This window comes from Schistocerca gregaria, chromosome 1, assembly GCF_023897955.1.
Source record: "Schistocerca gregaria isolate iqSchGreg1 chromosome 1, iqSchGreg1.2, whole genome shotgun sequence".
In the NCBI taxonomy this organism is placed as follows: Eukaryota; Metazoa; Arthropoda; class Insecta; order Orthoptera; family Acrididae; genus Schistocerca; species Schistocerca gregaria.
The window spans coordinates 1,031,478,691-1,031,499,507 of record NC_064920.1 but is presented as its reverse complement, the minus strand read 5'-3'; the positions used below and the strand labels follow the sequence as shown (position 1 = coordinate 1,031,499,507).

At 43.8% G+C, this 20,817-nt stretch overlaps 1 protein-coding gene across 1 annotated transcript in view; it reads right to left on the bottom strand.

The window, feature by feature from the left end:
* Window positions 1–20,565, bottom strand: part of LOC126279122 (carbonic anhydrase 13-like) — a 223,578-nt gene extending 203,013 nt beyond the window's left edge. The window contains exon 1 of the mRNA XM_049979604.1: window positions 20,269–20,565. Within this exon, the coding sequence (XP_049835561.1) occupies window positions 20,269–20,299 (31 nt within the window). The 5' untranslated portion in view covers window positions 20,300–20,565. The remainder of the gene's footprint in view (window positions 1–20,268) is intronic.
* Between the last annotated feature and the right edge of the window lie 252 nt (window positions 20,566–20,817).

Sequence of the window (20,817 nt, the reverse complement as noted above, 5' to 3'; positions counted from 1 at the left end):
GTAAGATGAAAGTGAATGACGGTTGGAGGCGCGCTTACATGGCATAAAGGTTAAGGCACCTGCTCGCGAAACGTAGGAAATAAGGCTTGGAATGTTGGTCTAGCACAAATTTTCAGTTATCACTACATATTAATTGCATTATAGATTCAGGATTACTGCACGATTTGCGCTGATTAATTTCATGCCTTTTCATCTACACTGTTTTCATCCCCATTGAACAATTCAGTTTAGTACGTTTAATTCACTGCACATAAAACACATCTGCATAGCGCTAGAGAAAGGGGAAGGGGGTTGGGCTGTACGTAATATAACCAGCACGTCTATCTGATGTTTCACCAAGACAGATCGTTTTCAATAACCGACACAGATAATGGCTCAGAACAACCTGTGTAGAGTACCTGTCAGTCAGACTGCTGCGGGCGATATTGTGTGCAACATGAAGAGTCATCTGCTGCCAGATAAGTAAATGACTGTGTCTCCTCTCTCACTTCTGATAAGAATTTTACCCTGTCGGAATGACATGTGCAGTGCATCTGCACTGCTGTTAAGTGCGAGAACACGGAAAACAGAATGACAACATCATCTCACTTCTGTAAAACGGCATGATGAATGTGTTTCGGTAAGGGCAATTAGCATGACTAGAAGTTGGCTAGAAGCACGCAGCACTGCTGCCGTGTTTCGCTGAGTCTGGTGAGCTTGCTGGTATGACGTCTGCAAACAAGATGCGATTTACGTGACTCGACGAATGTCAACAATTCTGTTGCAGCAGAGAATGTTGTTGCAATAAAATCAAATGTGATCATCAACCTTGACATTTGCGAAGAGCGTCGAGAAAAAGGACTTGTAATGTTTGAAACGACAAGCCATATAGAGTCGTGTAACTTGCAAAATAGACTGCATTACTGCGCAAAATCGCGGTGTGAAGCAACGTATAAGGGACTGCACTTGTTAGTGTAATCGGCGGCTTACGAAGAGTTAGATTAGGAAATAACGCACTAAAAGTAATGGATGAGTGTTGGTATTTAGGATGCAAAATAACTGACGATGACAGAAGTAAACAGGATATAAAATGCAGACCGACAATAGTAAGAAAAACGTTTCCTAGAAAGAGAAATTTAACATTTCATATAAATTTAAATATAATGTAAACTGAAGGTGGAGGGAGGAGAAAGGAAACGGAAGGGAAGGAACTATTGATGTCAACTGCATCGGAACAGTTCAAATGGTTCAAATGGGTCTGAGCACTATGGAACTTAACATCTATGGTCATCAGTCCCCTAGAACTTAGAACTACTTAAACCTAACTAACCTAACGACATCACACATCACCCAGTCATCACGAGGCAGAGAAACTCTCTGACCCCGCCGGGAATCGAACCCGGGAACCCGGGCGCGGGAAGCGAGAACGGTACCGCACGACCACGAGCTGCGGACCATGTCACCGGAACTGTATGCGGAATCAGCGGCGACGAGTGAAAATATGTGCCGAACCCGGATTCGAACCCACGATTTCGTGCTTACTAAGCAACTGCGTTAACCATTGCCCCACCTGGACACTGTTTATCACAATTGCGCAGGCTATATCGGTACTCGCCACGGCCAACCCACATCCTCATCTAGAGCCATCTAACCGCAATCTCCATCCATGTCCTCCATGCTCGGTACTTTGAGATTCCCGCAGGAATTCGAACGTAGTTGTGCATTCGCATTGAAGGTGGTGGATTCATTGCCCGTTGGAGCGAATCAATTGTATGTTTGCTTGTAGTCTGTTTTTTCGGACATACCCGGAACAACAGACGTCACGCGTACATATAACAAATTTAAATTTTGGTGAGTTCTTTCTGAACGTATTTGTCGGGAGTGTGGTCCTTTAAGCAAGTGAAACGTTGGAGATAAATAGTTCAGATAAGAAGAGAATAGATTTCGTAATGTGACACTACCGAAGAATGTTCAGTGTGACGGATAGATCGGATAGCTAACGAGGAGCTACTAAATTGAATTACGGCAGAAGAAGGAATCGCTTATTATAAGGGACTGTCAAACGAGGACCGAATATTCACCACAAAGGGACAATGGAATGAGTCCATTAAAAAGTAATTACCACACGCCTTAAGTCATTTATCCCAGTGGGAGAAGAGACGATCAGTTGCTGTTTTGTTGCATGCGGTCGGCCGCTGACGGATCCACAATTGCATCCACTCTTGCACATCTGGCTGAAACCGAAGTCAACGCATGATTTTCTTCAGGTTGCCAAAAATGTGGAATCATACGTTGAAAGATTCGGGTTGTCCAACCCAAGAAATATACGCGTGGCCCTCAGTTTCATCCAGGCGGGGAAGTGAAATAGTGGGTGCGGTTGTGGATCCATCAGCGGCCGACCGCGTCCTACGAAACGGGAATTGATCGTCTCGTCCCCTCGTGGAATGAATGTCTTAACGCGTGAGCTGATTAGTTTTGAACGAAACCGTTACATGGTCCCGTTGTGGCGGACGTTTGGTATTCATTTGGCTGCCCGAAGACAAAGTGCGCCTGCCTAGCTGAGTGTTACCATGCTCGCCTATAATGCAGGGGGACGCTCGTGGACTAGGTGTTGTGTTGTCCTCATCATCGTCTAATCAATACCGACGCGCATTATCATTACCGACGTGCAAGTCGCCTAATGTGGCGCCACCTGAAATGACTTTTACCCGGCGGCCGAACCTCCCCGGATGGAGCCTCCCCGCTATCAGTGCCACACAATCATTTTTTTCGCCATATGACACAACCTGAAGCGCAGTGAAATCGCCAGTTTCGTAATGTAAGGAAGTGTGGGGATAACAAGTGTAGAGGGAGACTAAGGCTTGAACACAGTAAGCATCTTCAAATAGATGTACGTTGCTGTAGTTGTGTAGAGATGGGGAGGCTTGCACAGGACGGACTAGCATGGGCAGCGCATAAAACCAGTTTTTGCACTGAAGACGACAACAATGAAGCAGCATTAGCGAATAGTTTGGTATAGGTTTCTTGACGTGGGCTAAAATCTGATAAAATAACTTTTCTTAAGTAGATACATGAAGTAACGAAGTATCGAAATTTTATAATGCGAAGGATGTTGTCATACAAGTAAAGCTTTCAAATCTCTCTGCTTAGTATTTTCGTTGTTTGTCATTTCCTATAAATTACTTTCCCTCTGGTGTTGACGTTGTAAGAGGTTGGGCATAGCATATAACGGCCCAAAGCGGAAAAACTGGAACCTGGTAACTTCTGTGTAAAGGCGATACAATTTCAAGCAGCATTTGAACACAGAATTTTCTTGCTAGATATACACATATTTCACGTCACTGATAATGTACCAACAAAATGAAACGCATTTAATGCAACATAAGTGTATTTAATCTTTGCAGAAATAACAGATACTGTAACAAAGATCTCTGTGGAACATATATACGAAAGATAAGTAGTGTAATTGGAAAGTCTGAATTTTCTAATTTTCTTTTTGATAGAATATAAGCCATTGTACTTCATTTAGATTCAGGTAGCGTGAGTTGACGTAATGAGCAAAGCAATCTACATTTACTTACCCTGTATAGAGAAGTATTTCCTAATACTGTTATCCCAACCAGTGTGTTATGAGAAATCTGCTCTTTATCTCATTGTATCATTACTTCCTTTCGAATTACTGAACATATTTTCCTACTGCAAATTTCAGTTCTTACACTTACGCCGCTGTATGGTGAGCTACAAAAAGGTTATTCCAGCTAATATTTATCGTATACCACGAAGCTTTCTTAGCCGGCCGAAGTGGCCGAGCGGTTCTAGGCGCTTCAGTCTGGAATCGCGCGACCGCAACGGTCGCAGGTTCGAATCCTGCCTCGGGCATGGATGTGTGTGATGTCCTTAGGTTAGTTAGGTTTAAGAAGTTCTAAGTTCTAGGGGACTGATGACCTCAGATGTTAAGTCCCATAGTGCTCAGAGCCAATTAAACCATTTTTTTAAGCTTTCTTTCCAAAGAGATAATAAGTTAACAGTTCGTAAATAATTGACCAAACTTTACTCGCTTGCAGCGTACGAGATTCCGAAAATAGCGGGTTAGTTAACGACGAGAAATTTCTCGAGATCGATCGACGCTAGTATGACTACAACCACATCGCAAGTTACGTAATGTCTCTATTTAATTTCCTGACGACATCCAAGACACAGCCTAAGTACCCGCCTAAGAATGAGCTCTTCCGAGAACACAAATCTCAACAAAATTATTAAGAATGCTAGCTTTGGCTAAATAACATTTACGTTAAAAGTTTGGCATAGTAAGAACGCAAACTCCGTATTAGCGAAGGAAAGAAATTGTAATTCTCAAACTTCCTTTCAGCGACAGGCTATAGCTGGTGAGAATAAACTCACAACATTGAACGCCAATAAAATTTATTTCTATATTAATTTTTTGGGAGTCACATTATAGCATGGCAACAACAAAAAAGTTTAAGATGAAATTTTCTTATTGAACGGCAGTAAACTCAGTTTCACGTCTCTTATCACCCAGGATGCTCGAGTTCATCTCAATCGGAGGATAATTAATTTTATATTATAAAATGTGAAGGACATGGTCATAGAAAGACAAAAGAAGTGTCGAATCTATCACACTTTCACCAATAACGAAGGATTCGGATGACCGTGCGAGGTTTCAAGGAAAGTTTAAAGCATTCGAGACAGTCAGGTTTATATTTTAATAATATGATACCAACAGCTTCCAAGAGCCACTTTCAGATCAATGTGCAACGCGGCAGTGCTAGCCACTTCATACTTGCTCAGAAAATTAAAATTGTTTTGGGCGAATATAGTAATCACGGTCGTTTTCAAGCGAAAAAAATATGGTACGTCATAAAAGGGCCATTAAATTGATGCTGGGCGTGAGTGGTTGTAAGTACATCTACATCTACATCTGCATCCATACTCCGCAAGCCACCTGACGGTGTGTGGCGGAGGGTACCCTGAGTACCTCTATCAGTTCTCCCTTCTATTCTAGTCTCGTATTGTTCGTGGAAAGAAGGATTGTCGGTATGCTTCTGTGTGGGCTCTAATCTCTCTGATTTTATCCTCATCGTCGCTTCGTGAGATATACGTAGGAGGGAGCAATATACTGCTTGACTCTTCAGTGAAGGTATGTTCTCGAAACTTCAACAAAAGCCCGTACCGAGCTACTGAGCGTTTCTCCTGCAGAGTCTTCCACTGGAGTTTATCTATCATCTCCGTAACGCTTTCGCGATTACTAAATGATCCTGTAACGAAGGGCGCTGCTCTCCGTTGGATCTTCTCTATCTCTTCTATCAACCCTATCTGGTACGGATCCCACACTGCTGAGCAGTATTCAAGCAGTGGGCGAAAAAGCGTACTGTAACCTACTTCCTTTGTTTTCGGATTGCATTTCCTTAGGATTCTTCCAATGAATCTCAGTCTGGCATCTGCTTTACCGACGATCAACTTTATATGATCATTCCATTTTAAATCACTCCTAATGCGTATTCCCAGATAATTTATGGAATTAACTGCTTCCAGTTGCTGACCTGCTATTTTGTAGCTAAATGATAAGGGATCTATCTTTCTATGTATTCGCAACACATTACACTTGTCTACATTGAGATTCAATTGCCATTCCGTGCATCATGCGTCAATTCGCTGCAGATCCTCCTGCATTTCAGTACAATTTTCCATTGTTGCAACCTCTCGATACAGCACAGCATCATCTGCAAAAAGCCTCAGTGAACTTCCGATGTCATCCACCAGGTCATTTATGTATATTGTGAATAGCAACGGTCCTATGACACTCCCCTGCGGCACACCTGAAATCGCTCTTACTTCGGAAGACTTCTCTCCATTGAGAATGACATGCTGCGTTCTGTTATCTAGGAACTCCTCAATCCAATCACACAATTGATCTGATAGTCCGTATGCTCTTAGTTTGTTCATTAAACGACTGTGGGGAACTGTGTCAAACGCCTTGCGGAAGTCAAGAAACACGGCATCTACCTGTGAACCCGTGTCTAAGGCCCTATGAGTCTCGTGGACGAATAACTCGAGCTGGGTTTCACACGATCGTCCTTTTCGAAACCCATGCTGATTCCTACAGAGTAGATTTCTAGTCTCCAGAAAAGTCATTATACTCGAACATAATACGTGTTCCAAAATTCTGCAACTGATCGACGTTAGAGATATAGGTCTATAGTTCTGCACATCTGTTCGACGTCCCTTCTTGAAAACGGGGATGACCTGTGCCCTTTTCCAATCCTTTGGAACGCTTCGCTCTTCTAGAGACCTACGGTACACCGCTGCAAGAAGGGGGGCAAGTTCCTTCGCGTACTCTGTGTAAAATCGAACTGGTATCCCATCAGGTCCAGCGGCCTTTCCTCTTTTGAGCGATTTTAATTGTATCTCTATCCCTCTGTCGTCTATTTCGATATCTACCATTTTGTCAACTGTGCGACAATCTAGAGAAGGAAGCACAGTGCAGTCTTTCTCTGTGAAACAGCTTTGGAAGAAGACATTTAGTCGGTAACAGGTCTATACAAATACTTGTAGAAGCAGTAACGTCTTTAGTTCAGCCTAGTCCATAGCAAAATTCATTTTATCGGTATTCGCCGTTCCAGGGAGATTGAAGTTCGTCTCCGTCCGTTGATACTTAGGTGACCTACTGCCCCATAACACAATATTTAGGTTTCGTTGTAGCCTGCCCCGTCCACCTGCACGAGTTTTACTGTGCGCTAGTTTTTTGCCACTGTACGAACGTAATTTCACTTAATTCCAACGAAGGTGATGTTGCTTTTCGGTTTGTTTCTAACAACATTTGCTAGATTCTTGAAAATCAGGAAGTAAATTGAAATGCAATATTCTTCCCACTACTCGTTATGTATTTCTTAAAACAACACAAAATATATGCAAGCACCGAGGAGAGGCTAACCAGAACGACATTTTTATTTTTATTTTTGACTTGCACAGCTTCTAACAATGATGTCTGGCAAACATTTACACACACACACACACACACACACACACACACACACACACACACACACACGTGTAATTATTTCATATAGAGCAATCGTTTGTCAATATTTTATGAATGTTTACATATTTTTGCATGGCTGTTCTACTAGTTTAATGCAACCAACTTTTTATTTAATAAACTGTTGTTAGGAACACAGATAGAACTGTTTCCAAATGCGATGTCATTCCCAACGGAGATATGAAAATCACGGAAGTATTACGGAGGAGTAGAAAATAACAGGTTTTCAGTTCTAAAGCAGACATGGCGAAGTCTGTAACAACAGGAAACGCTTATTACGAGAACTGTGTCGTGATTCAGACTAAGAAGTAGGCTGGAAGAGCTCAGATACTGAACCGCTACCAGCGAAGCATTTTGATCTAAGTCTGGGTCTGGAATACAACTTAAGAACCGACTCGACAGAGAGAAGAAAAATGTAAGCGATTAGTTGTGAATGCAATTTCCTGGTGGCTAAAAGACTGAGCTCACTTCGAAGAGCTCACCAGCAAAAGATCCACGAGTTGTGACACCTATGAAAGCATACCCCGTAAACCACCGTGGATGCTTCAGGGACGACAATGATGTCCTCCCTTTGTTGTTCTCCACTTGTTAAAGGCGTGCGAGAAGAATGGCTCTCTGTTAACCCCCGCAAGAGATCGATTTCGTCTTACTTTACAACCATGGTCGTCTGGCGAGGTATACAGTGCATAGCGAGAAGTAACATGCTGCTTAAGTTTTCTTGGAACGTTAAGTTCTAGGAATTTTAACGGTAAACTTCTTTCTAACGTACGTTGCTTTTGTAATGATGCATGAGACCTTGCTCTTACGCTTTCTACACGTATCCGATGACGGAATACACTGCTGTTATTTGTATATTCTCTGTTTCCTCTGTTAATCCTACTTGCTAATGGTACCGAACGGGTGAGCAACACAACGATCGGCAGAACAAAGGTTTTCTAAACTTCTATCTTCACATGTGACTTGTTGTTCATTAAGATTCTGCCAGTGAAACTCAATTTTGCACTTGCTTTCTGCAGTAGGGCGACTTAAAATCGCTCCGGGAATATATATCGAAATATTTAACGGTTCTGATTATTTCGTGCATTCATGCATTAGACATTCAAGAATGTTAATTTCACTCCGCTGCAGAGTAAATTATGTTCGTTCGTAGATGATTCTCAGATAAGCTCCATTAATGTTAGGCTAGAAAGATAAGATTCCGACAACTCGAAGTTAGTTTTACTGCCAGTATCAGAACAGAGCATGCAGAACAATAAAATAAAGAGGTGACCGCATCAGACATTGCGTGCCTCTTCGTGGGCGAATTCCAGTTCGTGCAGAACAACACTACTGTTGGGCCTACTACCACATTATGTTACTACGGATAGACCTAGTTTTATTTAAACTGTGGTTGAGTCTGAACCAACCTGTTCACCACCACTTGCTGTTTACATACATCAATTGTTGATAAGTTCATTATATTTCGTTCTTCACACATCATTGGACGAACTTCTGCCTGGGTCTCTTCCTGCTGTTTTCCCCCCACAATGCCCTCCAATGTAGTCTTCGCCAAGTTTTCAGCTCTTAATATATGTTTCCTGCGTTGATTGTGAAGTAGTTACTTTTTTTTTACAATGCTGAAGCGTTAACTGCTAACCTAAAGAGAAAGACCAGCCGTAATTTAATATAATTATCATTATAAGTAATCTTAGTGCGCAATTTTTGTCATTTACGCAGCCTCAATCTAGAATACTATCCACCGATTGCTGTAGCATCTATAAATATCTCCCACTTTTATTGGTGGGAGTGGAGACGGATGCAAATTATTTTCCACGAATCGAGGTTTGTGTATTGAAGCCGCGCCTCTCCTTCCCTAGGCAGCAGGGAACAACTGGTGGAAGAAACTATCGTATCTTATGGCCTTGATATTTAGAAAATGAACTGAAAATTAGATTTGCAGTCCCGTCCCGTTATATTTATTGCAATAAAACTATGAAGTAGATTCGACAGCACAGCAAGCAAACTTGACGAATCCTTTACAGCAACCGTGCCGTCACTTTATAAGATCACTCCGAAAGTTCTATTTCCCTCTTTCCGGCTGTGTAATCATACAGAAGTTTGCTGACAGATGAAAATGTCGAGGCTGTGCGGCTCACATTGGTTCGTATTGTAAAAGAGAGGACGGTTGGAGTTTGGCGTTCAGTCAACATGAAGACCCTTAAAGAAGGTGCGCAGTCGTTGTGTTGGACAAGGATATGGAGGAAATGGACAGTGTTATTTTCAAAGGAACCGTCCCGCAGCTCGTCTCAGGTGATTCTGAGAAAAGCTTGGAAATATAAGCCTGGTTTATAAACGGGGACATGAATCCAGCTGCTCGCGAGTCCGAGTGTCTGGTCTTAAGCAAGGCACCGACGCACTCGCTGCAGTTCGCTACTCCATCTGCAATAATTTCTCGTGTTCTGGTGGCTCCTTTGGGGAGATTTCGGTACATGAATCCTCAGCCAATCACACTCTTCTATTCTGACATGCAGGTTGAAAGTGGCTCTTCCACAGGAGACTGTTCCCATAACATTGAAGAACTCAGCTAGTCGCCAGTTAAATTAACAATGACTCAAAGAAATACGAATATTTTTCCATTGAGTAATGAGAGCTTTCTCTGCTCGTTTATATAACATCATGATTACGTATTGCGAGTTCCTTTCAAAGGCCGAAATACTACTTCGCAAGTTCCAACACATATTTCTGAGGCACCATAAGTGCGGAACTCAAGCTGTTATTTTCTTCACGAGCTCAAGAAAAACCTGGATATAGCTCGTATCTGTTTTACAGCAAACAAAATACGAACTTATCAGACCAGTTTTTTGGTTGATACAGATATCCTGGCAAATAGAACTTCCACTTTCTTCTCAATAAGACAAAGTAGTCAGTTGTAGTAACAGCTCCGAGTGCACTCCAAGGAAGTGCTACAGCACTTCCTCCCTTCATGATACATAAATGTAACCTGCTGGCTAACAGCTCTAGCAGGTTCTTCGGGAACGATGCTGTTACATATGGGAGACTTACACACAACTGTAACAAAGTAGGAGACCAGCAGAAAATCAGTTTGGCGCAGAGATTCGTTGCTAACCTTCAGCATAAAGAGAGCCGCAGTTGATTATTAGCGATTTATCACCGGAAAGTCGACCATAAAATGTCTACAGGTGAGTGACCGGAATGATTTAAAGTAAAGTCGTATGGCACCGTTGTCTGGGACACTCGAAAGGGGTAGGTTCAGGCGCCGAGTGGGAAAGAGTTTTCTCTTCCTCCGGGTACAATGGGCCCTTTCCTTCAGGACATGTAGGAATTGTGTTCTTTGTGTATGTGTGAAGTGCAGGCGAACGTAGTGGATGCTTCTATGATGTTGTGCTATATTTGTGATGTGTGCTGATAATGGGAAGGGAGATGATGAAACCTGGTGCCGACACATTGCCTACTCCTCTCGAAAAGCAGCAAAGGGGCTGCCGGGTTTAACGTCTTCGTCCGACGAACGCATCACCATCAACACTGCCACAGGCCCTCGCTTCACGAGACACCCTGAAGAGGCCTGGAATTTAACCTAACACAATGACGCAAAAACTGATGATCATTAGCTCTAAGCCACCATCCGTCCTCCCCTTGCCAGCGAAATAATGGCAATGAAAATTTCATGCGCCACTACCATTCGAACCGGCTTACCTCCCTGTCGCGTGCCACCGCATAAGTGTGCGTTAGGGTTCTCGGCTGCGTAGACGGGTAGTGATTTAACCTTTTCTGACTCTCAGGCTACAGCTGTTTATACTAACTTTTATTGTGTGTTAACTGCAACAGAATTGTGTTTTCCCAATAGAAACCTGAGGTACACATTTGTGAATGTTCAACCTTTCCATCACGCGCAAGTACTGCCAACTGTTGGGCATCACGATCAAAATATCAGCAAGTCAGTGTGCAGCAGGTCGTGACCACCATAATACAATGATGTGGTTGGTTCACTATATTCCACTGTATAATCTAATATTGTTATCGTTATTTTGCATGGTAATTATAGAATGACTATGTTACTATTTATTACAGTAGAGAATATTTCGCAATTAGTTATTTTAGTCCATAAAATGAAGTGTACAATGTTTCTAAAACGGGTACATATTTGTGCATAAATCTTGCATCTGAAATCATTAAAAAAATCACGAGTGTAACAACAGAAACACAAATTTTCTTTCCTCCGGACAAAACTCAGGTCTCATAGAGTTAAGGTGGAACGGACACATAAAATAAGTTCAAACATAGCCATATCCTCGAAAGATTAATTCAAAGAATCGTGCAAAAACTTAATTTACGAGCTAAATCAGTTACAAGACTCTCGTTTCACCAGTTAGTCGCAGGCAGGTGTGTCCCAGCGGTTCTAGGCGCTACAGTGTGGAACCACGCGACTGTTACGGTCGCAGGTTCAAATCCTGCCTCGGGCATGGATATGTGTGATATCCTTGGGTTAGTTAGGTTTAGTTAGTTCTAAGTTCTAGGGGACTGAGGACCTTAGAAGTTAAGTCCCATAGTGCTCAGAGCCATTTGAACAATTTGAACCAGTTAGTCGTTCATAAGTTTGCAAACTTTACAAAATTGTTAACAAAAGAGATGGAGAAAGCTCAATCCGTTGCGCGTTTGGTCACTGGTTTGTATAATTAGCGCGGCCCTTCTGTTCAACAAAGTAGTGATATGCCACGAGAAAAGAGTTGTACATCCCTCAGCTATTTACTCTCAGATTTCGAGAGCCCACATTCCGATAGGAGAGAAAAGACTTATTTTATCCAAAATACGTGTAGCTTAATAACGATGATGGTAAAACTGGAGCCTTCGGAGTTCTTCCCACTAGGAGTTGAGTAGGAAGGCGAGAGATAATTATACGCTGAGGTGGCAAGTCATAGCCATATGCACATGTACAGATGGTGATAGAATCGCTTTCATAAAGAGTAGTGCATTGGCGCAGGTGTCATTTGTACTCAGCTGATTCATGTGAAAACGTTTCCGATGTGATTATGGCCCCACGACGGGAATTAACAGACTTTGAACGCGGAACGGTTGTTGGAGCTAGACGCACGAGGCATTCCATTTTGCAAAACGTTAGGTAATTCATTATTCCGAGATCCACAGTGTCAGAGGGTCCCGATAGTACCAAATTTCAGGAATGACCTCTCACCACAGATAACGGCCGAGAGCAACGACGATTGCATAGAGTTGTCAGTGCTGACGGACAAGCGACACTGCGTGAAATAATCTCTGAAGTCAATGTGGGACGTACGACGAACGAATACGTTAGGACAATGCGGCGAAATTTAGCACTGATTGGCTATAGCAGCAGACTACCGAGGCGAGAGTTTTTGCTACCAGCACGACAACACCTGCAGCTCGTCTCCTGCGCTCGTGACCATATCGATTGGACTCTAGACGACTGGAAAACCGTGGCCTGGTAGGAAGAGTCCTGGTTATAGTTAGAGCTGATTGGTAGGGTCCGAGTGTGGCGCAGACCCTACGAAGTGGCAACTGACCCTTAACATAGACAAATGTAATGTTATGCGATTACATAGAAAGAAGGATCCTTTATTTATGATTATATGATAGCGGAACTAACACTGGCAACAGTTACTTCTGTAAAATATCTGGGAGTATGCGTACGGAATGATTTGAATTGGAATGACCATATAATATTAATTGTTGGTAAGGCGGGTGCCAGCTTGAGATTCATTGGGAGAGTCCTTAGAAAATGTAGTCCATCAACAAAGGAGGTGGCTTTTAAAACACTCGTTCGACCTATTCTTGAGTATTGCTCATCAGTGTGGGATCCGTACCAGATCGGGTTGACGGAGGAGATAGATGGTTCAAATTGCTCTGAGCACTATGGGACTCAACTGCTGTGGTCATCAGTCCCCTAGAACTTAGAACTACTTAAACCTAACTAACCTAAGGACATCACACACATCCATGCCCGAGGCAGGATTCGAACCTGCGACCGTAGCAGTCGCACGGTTCCGGACTGCGCGCTTAGAATGAGGAGACAGAGAAGATCCATAGAAGAGCGGCGCGTTTCGTCACAGGGTTATTTGGTAACCGTGATAGCGTTACGGAGATGTTTAGCAAACTCAAGTGGCAGACTGTGCAAGAGGCGCTCTGCATCGCGGTATAGCTTGCAGTCCAGGTTTCGAGAGGGTGCGTTTCTGGATGAGGTATCGAATATATTGCTTCCCCCTACTTATACCTCCCGAGGAGATCACAAATGTAATATTAGAGACATTCGAGCATGCACGGAGGCTTTCAGACAGTCGTTCTTCCCGCGAACCATACGCGACTGGAACAGGAAAGGGAGGTAATGTCAGTGACACGTAAAGTGCTCTCCGCGACACACCGTTGGGCGGGTTGCGGAGTATAAATGTAGATGTAGCCATTAATCCAAGCTGTCAACAAGGCGCTGCGCAAACTAGTGGTGGCTCCTTATGGTGTGTGTTATGTTTACGTCGAATGGATTGAGTGCTCTTGTCTAGCTGAACCGATCATTGACCATTTGCCGCCATTCATGGACTTGGTATTCCCAAACAACGACGGAATTTTTATGGAGGACAATGCGCCATGTCACCGGACCACAATGGTTAACCTTTTTTGTCCTGAATGAAGGACATTCTGGACAATCCGAGCGAATGGTTTGGCCACCCTGGTGAATCCCTTCGAACATTTATGGGACATAATAGAGAGGTCAGTTCGTGCAAAAACTCGTACATCGGCAACACTTTAGCAATTATGGACGGCTTTAGAGGCATGCAGGACTCAATATGTTTGCAGGGCGTTATAATGACTTGCCACCTCGAGTTGATGCATCACATCGGGCAAAAGTAGGTCCGACAGGACATTAGGAGATATTCCATGACTTTTGTCATCCGAGTGTAGATTTAGGAGCTGGCCTTAAAACTGAGTCAAGGGGAGGCCACAGTGCTGTTGGAGTACCAGTGGCAGCAATACGCCTCGGACTGCGTGACAGGGCGCCTCGGCTGCAGTCGGCGATGCCGCCAGTCGCCGCACTGGCAAGCTGGCACGGCGCAGGCGACGCCACCTGATTTACGCGGCAGGCGCCAGTTCTGGCGTCGCTGCCGCCACAGCTCCACGGGGGACGCCCTTCGCCGGTACTGTTCAGCCAGCATCAATATTCGACAACTGCTATATTTTTAAACATTTTGTTGTCTACTGCGCGGTTGCATCGCGAGGAGACTGTAGTGAAATGCAGGAAGATTTGTGTAGTATCGTCGATTGACGTCAGGCCTGGCGGATTTGTGTCGAGGTCCGGTGAGCCGGCCTGTCTGTGGATAGTTTTTAGGCGGTTTTCCATCTGTCTCGGCGAATGCGGGCTGGTTCACCTTATTCCGCCTCAGCTACACTATGTCGGCGATTGCTGCGCAGACAAGTTCTCCACGTACGCGTACACCACCATTACCCTACCACGCAAACATAGGGGTTACACTCGACTGGTGTGAGACGTTCAGTTGGGGGGGGGGGGGGGGCGAGGGTGTCCACGGGGGCCGAACCGCACAACAACTCTGGGTTTGGTGTGGGGCGGCGGAGGGATGAAGTGGGCTGCGGTAGTCGTCGTGGCGTTGTGGACCACTGCGGCTGCGGCGGGGACGGAGCCTCTCCCTCGTTTCTAGGTCCCCGATTAACATAACATAACATAACCGTTTGATCACGCCATTGATGGAAGACATCGAAAAAGTTCAAAGAAGGGCAACTCGTTTCGTATCATCGCGAAGTAGGGGAGAGAGTGTCACGGCTTTGATACGCGAATTAGGGTAACACTCTTACAAAAATGGCGTTTTTCTCCGCCGCACGATCTTTTCACAAAATTCCAATCTCCGACTTTCTTCTCCGAATGCAAAAATGCAGGGTGCTTTCTCTACTTTATCCATTGTAGGTGGAAAACTATTTACCTTATGTGTACCATATCTGTCCATGCATCATCACGGTTTTAGAAAGCATCGCTCCTGCTAAACGCAATTCGCTGTTTCTTCACATGACATCTTGCGAACCATGGATGAAGGGCATCAGACGGACGCCATATTCTTTTACTCGGTGCCCTACTGCAGACTCCTAACTAAGGTACGAGCATATGGGATTGGTTCCCAAGTATGTGAGTGGCCCGAAGACTTCTTAAGTAATAGAACCAGTACGTTGTTCTCGATGGTGAGTGTTCATCGGAGGTGAGGGTATCATCTGGAGTGCCCCAGGGAAGTGTGGTAGGTCCACTGTTGTTTTCTATCTACATAAATGATCTTTTCAATAGGGTGGATAGCAATATGCAGCTGTTTGTTGATGATGCTGTGGTGTACGGGAAGGTGTCATCGTTGAGTAACTGTAGGAGGATACAAGATAACTTGGACAGGATTTGTGACTGGTGTAAAGAATGGCAGCTAACTCTAAATATAGATAAATGTAAATTAATGCAGATGAATAGGAAAATGAATCCCCTAATGTTTGAATACTCCATTAGTAGTGTAGCGCTTGACACAGTGACGTCGATTAAATATTTGGGCGTAACATTGCAAAGCGATATCAAGTGGGACAAGCATGTCATGGCAGTTGTGGGGAAGGCGGATAGTCGTCTTCGGTTCATTGGTAGAATTTTGGGAAAATGTGGTTCATCTGTAAAGGAGTCCGTTTACAAAACACTAATACGACCTATTCTTGAGTACTGCTCGATCGTTTGGGATCCCTATCAGGTCGGATTGAGGGAGGAAATAGAAGCAATTCAGAGGCGGGCGGATAGATTTGTTACTGGTAGGTTTGATCATCACGCGAGTGTTAGGGAAATGCTTCTGGAACTCGGGTGGGAGTCTCTAGGGGAAAGGAGGCGTTCTTTTCGTGAATCGCTACTGAGGAAATTTAGAGAACCAGCATTTGAGGCTGACTGCAGTACAATTTTACTGCGGCCAACTTACATTTCGCGGAAAGTCCACAAAGATAAGAGAGATTAGGGCTCGTACAGAGGCATATAGGCAGTCATTTTTCCCTCGCTCTGTTTGGGAGTGCAACAGGGAGAGAAGATGCTAGTTGTGGTACGAGGTACCCTCCGACACGGAGTATGGATGTAGATGTAGATACCCAACTTTATTGGAATGATGTTCTGATCGTGCGTTGGAGGAACTCTGACCCAAAGGACCAAGGACCTGCGTGAACGGCACACGTTACTATGATCTGCTTCGACAACATTTGATCTCTGATCTGCGGAGGAGAGGTGCTTTGGACCCTACTGGTTTGATGCACAATAGAGCTCCACGCTTCGTGAGGTCACTCAGTCAGTAACACGCTTTGAGAAAACTGAATCGTTGGCTTATCGTCCCATACTGCGTGGCCACCAGAATTACCAGACTGGAACCCGTGTGATTTCTGACTATGGGGTTAGCTGAAGGAAAGGGCTTATCAACGGGATACTAACACAAGGTGGAGGTAGAGGATGAGCGTGCGAGGGAGGTAGCCAAAATACCACTTGAGATGTTTCGGGCAGCAGTATGGCAATCTCTAGTGCGGTTCCTGGCTATTGTGAAGCAGATGGTCGTCACACAGAGCAGCGTTTGTAACATGGAACGTGAGGTTGATATGCAATAAACCTCTCATATCGAAATTAAAACTTGACTCTTCCAATGGTTTATTCGTTATTTATCTTCTGAACGCCCTTAAAAATGTTTCCACAAAGTTACGTTGTCCTACGATCACTCGTTTGTATGGAGGCTCTCAAGTAGCGAAAGTGTAGTTATAAACACCCCTATTTTGTTGACTTATAGATGTAGACGTAGGTTTTGTGCAAACGGTATGCAACGCTCGTAAATCTTAAAGGGAAATCATTAATGCGTATCACCAAGAGTTGACGATGAAACAAACCATTATTTGCTACCAGTTTCAATCGAAACAATCATCATCACACGACGTGTGTTGGAACGGAAGGAATACATATTTCACAATCTAATTATTAATGGAACGGAATGTGGTGAACATACTCACGAAAGAAATTGAGTCTAACCCATTTACATAAAATTGTTGCATCTGCCTATGTGTCATCACTGTGTTGTAATGATAAAAGGAAAGTAATTCTGTGTCACTGTAAATAAAATATTTAGTAATATAGTTAGTTAAAAACGCACGCTTTTATCTTGTATGCGAACTATGACAGGTACATCAAGCAGCGATTCAGACGAACAGAGCCAATGTACGCGAGCGAAAAGGCGGCCCACAGGCGACATCCTGCCTGCTGAGTGACTCTCACTCTATAAGGTTTCACGTCGATATCTTGATCCGATATTCGAATCGGAATTGGAGTCACCGAACAAGAAGCAACCTTACAAATGTTGGACGGACAGAAAGCAAATTTCCCGAAAAACCTCGTTCTTGTAACTGACAGCAACTACGCTTCTGAACGAAAGGTGAAATCAACCTACCCTTTTCTTGATGAGTATGAACCAAATAAGGACCTAGAACGGAAATGTCTCAATGGATACTTACTGAATTTCGATCGAAAACATTCAGACACAGGAAAAGCTGCTTTTGTACGGTGAAGAATCATGTCATTAACTACGAAGTAATAAACACCTGACTACAGAGAAATCGTCACCTGTTTTCTGTATGCTTGTTGCACAAAGGTATAAGTTTATTCAGAAGATATTAGAACGAATACGTCTTGCTATCGGTAGCATAATGTATAACTTTGGTGTCTCTAGACTGTCAAAGTTTATACGCTACGGAGTGGGTCGTTTTTCTCATTTATTTAAGCTACAGCATTTACGAAACGTTGTTATGAATCTATGAGTGGACAATAAAACAGTTTGCCATTACTTGATCAGAGATTTTGTGAATCAAGCGTGCAGTGACACAGTTACTAAAGCTCTTCTGGTGTAACTGATAGATATTAACTATTCCATTTTATACACAATATTTCTTCGTCTGAATCAAAGTTTTCTTCGTCTGTGGCGAATTTTCAGTGGTCAGGTGCTTATTACTTCGTAGCTAATGTCATGATTCTTCAACGTGCAAAAGCAACTCGGCCGGTATCTGAATGTTTTCGAACGAAATCCAGTAAGTATCCATTGAGATATTTCCGTTCTAAGTTCTTATTTGAGTGTGAACTCAACAAGAAAAGGGTAGATTGATTTCACCTTTCGTTCAGAGTTACATGAACGTGGTTTTCGGGAAATTTGCTTTCTGTCCGTCCAACATTTGTAACGTTGCTTCTTGTTTGGTGACTCCAATTCCGATTCGAATATCAGATCAACATATCGATGTGAAACCTTATAGAGTGAGAGTCACTCAGGAGGCAGGATGTCACCTGTGGGCCGCCTTTTCGCTCGCGTACATTGGCTCTGTTCGTCTGAATCGCTGCTGGATGTACTTGCCATAGTTCGCATACGAGATAAAAGCGTGCAATTTTAACTGAATATATTACTATATATTATGTTAACAGTGACACAGAATTGGCGCGTGGATTCGGCCCATACATATTAGTGTTATACAATCGTTTGCAGCCCTGGACGAAGACATCTAGGTCAGACGGCGAAATACTGAGCGTAACCGGAAAATGTAATCTAGTAGGCTACACACTGAAAATACGCCTTCCATTCAGATATGAGTCTGTCATTCTTATCGAAAACAATAATAGAATGGCCCCCATTACCAGGATGCTACGGAAAGCTACTGATGTAAAAATAAGTTTGATACTACTAATATTTCGCTAAGAACTTATATCGAGCAACTGTCATTTATCGGCCCACTGGCGTATTACTTTATCTTTCCTCATAGTGCGAATGCAAAAATATTTCCGCGACAGTACGAAGTACGAACGTGGTGATCCACGTTGCGGCTTAGTTTTACGATAAGACAAGGTAACTGAAATTCCTCCTAAGACTATTTCATAACTGACAACTTACAAATCAGATAGGGCGAACGCTACTTGTTCCCAGAGATATTCCTCGAGAACACGTAAAGGCTTTTGGGCCTTAGAGTCAAGTCTGAATTTTCGTTTCAAGTGTAAACGCCCCACCTGTTCCGTATTCAGGTAGTCGGGGAATAATCTACCCTTACTCTACACGCCTCATATCTCAAATCTCCCAATCAATGTAGAAGCATAGTATTTTGACAGTAGTACTGTACTTCGGGTGCTATATGCTTATGTTTTTTGTGTCTTATCTGGTCTGCTGCAAGAAATCTGTTTTATATGAATTATTGCCTCCACTGTTATATACCCAGATTCCACCAACTAATGCATTCTTCTATCGTCAATAGATACGTCATAAGGAAATAAAAAACCCAGAAAATGCTCAGTAAAGTTATATTAGAACAAATAAGCCCTCGGTCACAAATATTAAGTCAAAATTCACCAGGTTTCGACGCTACTATGAGCGTCGTCTTCAGAACTAAACTAACTGTTCTAAAACATAATAGGTATATAAGACATCAATAAACTAAAGTGTGTACTGACTGGAAAGAGATGCAGTACTTGAAATTCACATTATTTTTTATTACTATTTGTGACCGAGGGCTTATTTGTTCTAATATAATTCTGACATGGTCACTGAACCTTAGCAGCTATGTTCAAAGTTTTGCTCAGTAAAGAGTCAATTAAAGAAGGATTTGCTGAAGATTGTTATAATGGTAACGGTTTTGGCTGCCTGGTTGCCTTCTTGTCAACTGAGAAATAATGTATAAAAATGTTTCTTATCCCAGCTCAGTATACAGAAGAGTTTTTAACTAAAATCATCAAGTTTAAGACTTGTTCTTTGATTGTTTACTCTTGTTCGCTATTAAGAGCTGAAGCCAATTTTTTTATTCTTCCGAGGGCTGGTTACATGTGTGATGTGTGAAATAGTACTGGTTACTGATTTATCGTCCTTGAATCTCAGCTTGTATTTTTCTTTTAGGTCTATCACATAGATGCAATGTAGTTCGGTTGTTTGGCTGTGGTCTCTTTGCCTATGAAGTTTTGCTAATCTTTCTACATCACTTCGTTATTTGATGGGCCTTAGACATCAGCCAAGAAACGAGCAAGTAACAGCTTGTCGACAATCGTTTGCTTCGTACGGTTACAAACAGGAGAGAGGACCCAGCGGCCGGTGAAGCACGCTGCCGTGTGTGTAAACAGACGCGCGCCTTTGAGGGGGGCAAGCGGCTCGCCGCCGGGGCCGGCGGGCAGCCAGCCTGCAGGCGCCAGGGGCACTTACCGTTGTTCTGCGCGTACCCCCAGTCGCTCATGGTTGCCTGCTGTGTGCTGCCCGGATCAGAACCCGCCGCGAACTGTGCGAGCGGAGCGCCCGGCCGGCCCGCGACGGTTCCGTCACGTGGCCGTGACGTCACGCCCCTCCCACCTCTGTGCAGACGGGCCTTCCGCGGCGGCGGAGGGCAGCCGACCACTTGCGCAACCCGGCGCTTCTGCTGCCGGCGCTGATTAGAAGCCCCGGCCGTCTATCTCTCTACTAGTTTATCTGTCTAACGCGCGGCGGGCGGCTCGGAGCTGCTCTCTGCGAAAGAGAAAAATGACTGTAATACCCTGCCATTAGCATCAAGGCAGACACACAGTCGCCTAGTAAGATGATTACTTAAAGGATGGTGGCGCAGGTGACACTAAGAAGATGGCCCTACGGCAGCGGAAGCTACTGCTTCGACTCGTCACGGAAGGCCTCTGATGTCTCGCCTTGGCGGTGCAGCCTCTCAAAGAAGACATCTCTGGTTCGAGTCCAGCCTCGGGCAACATACATATACGGTGGAATCTT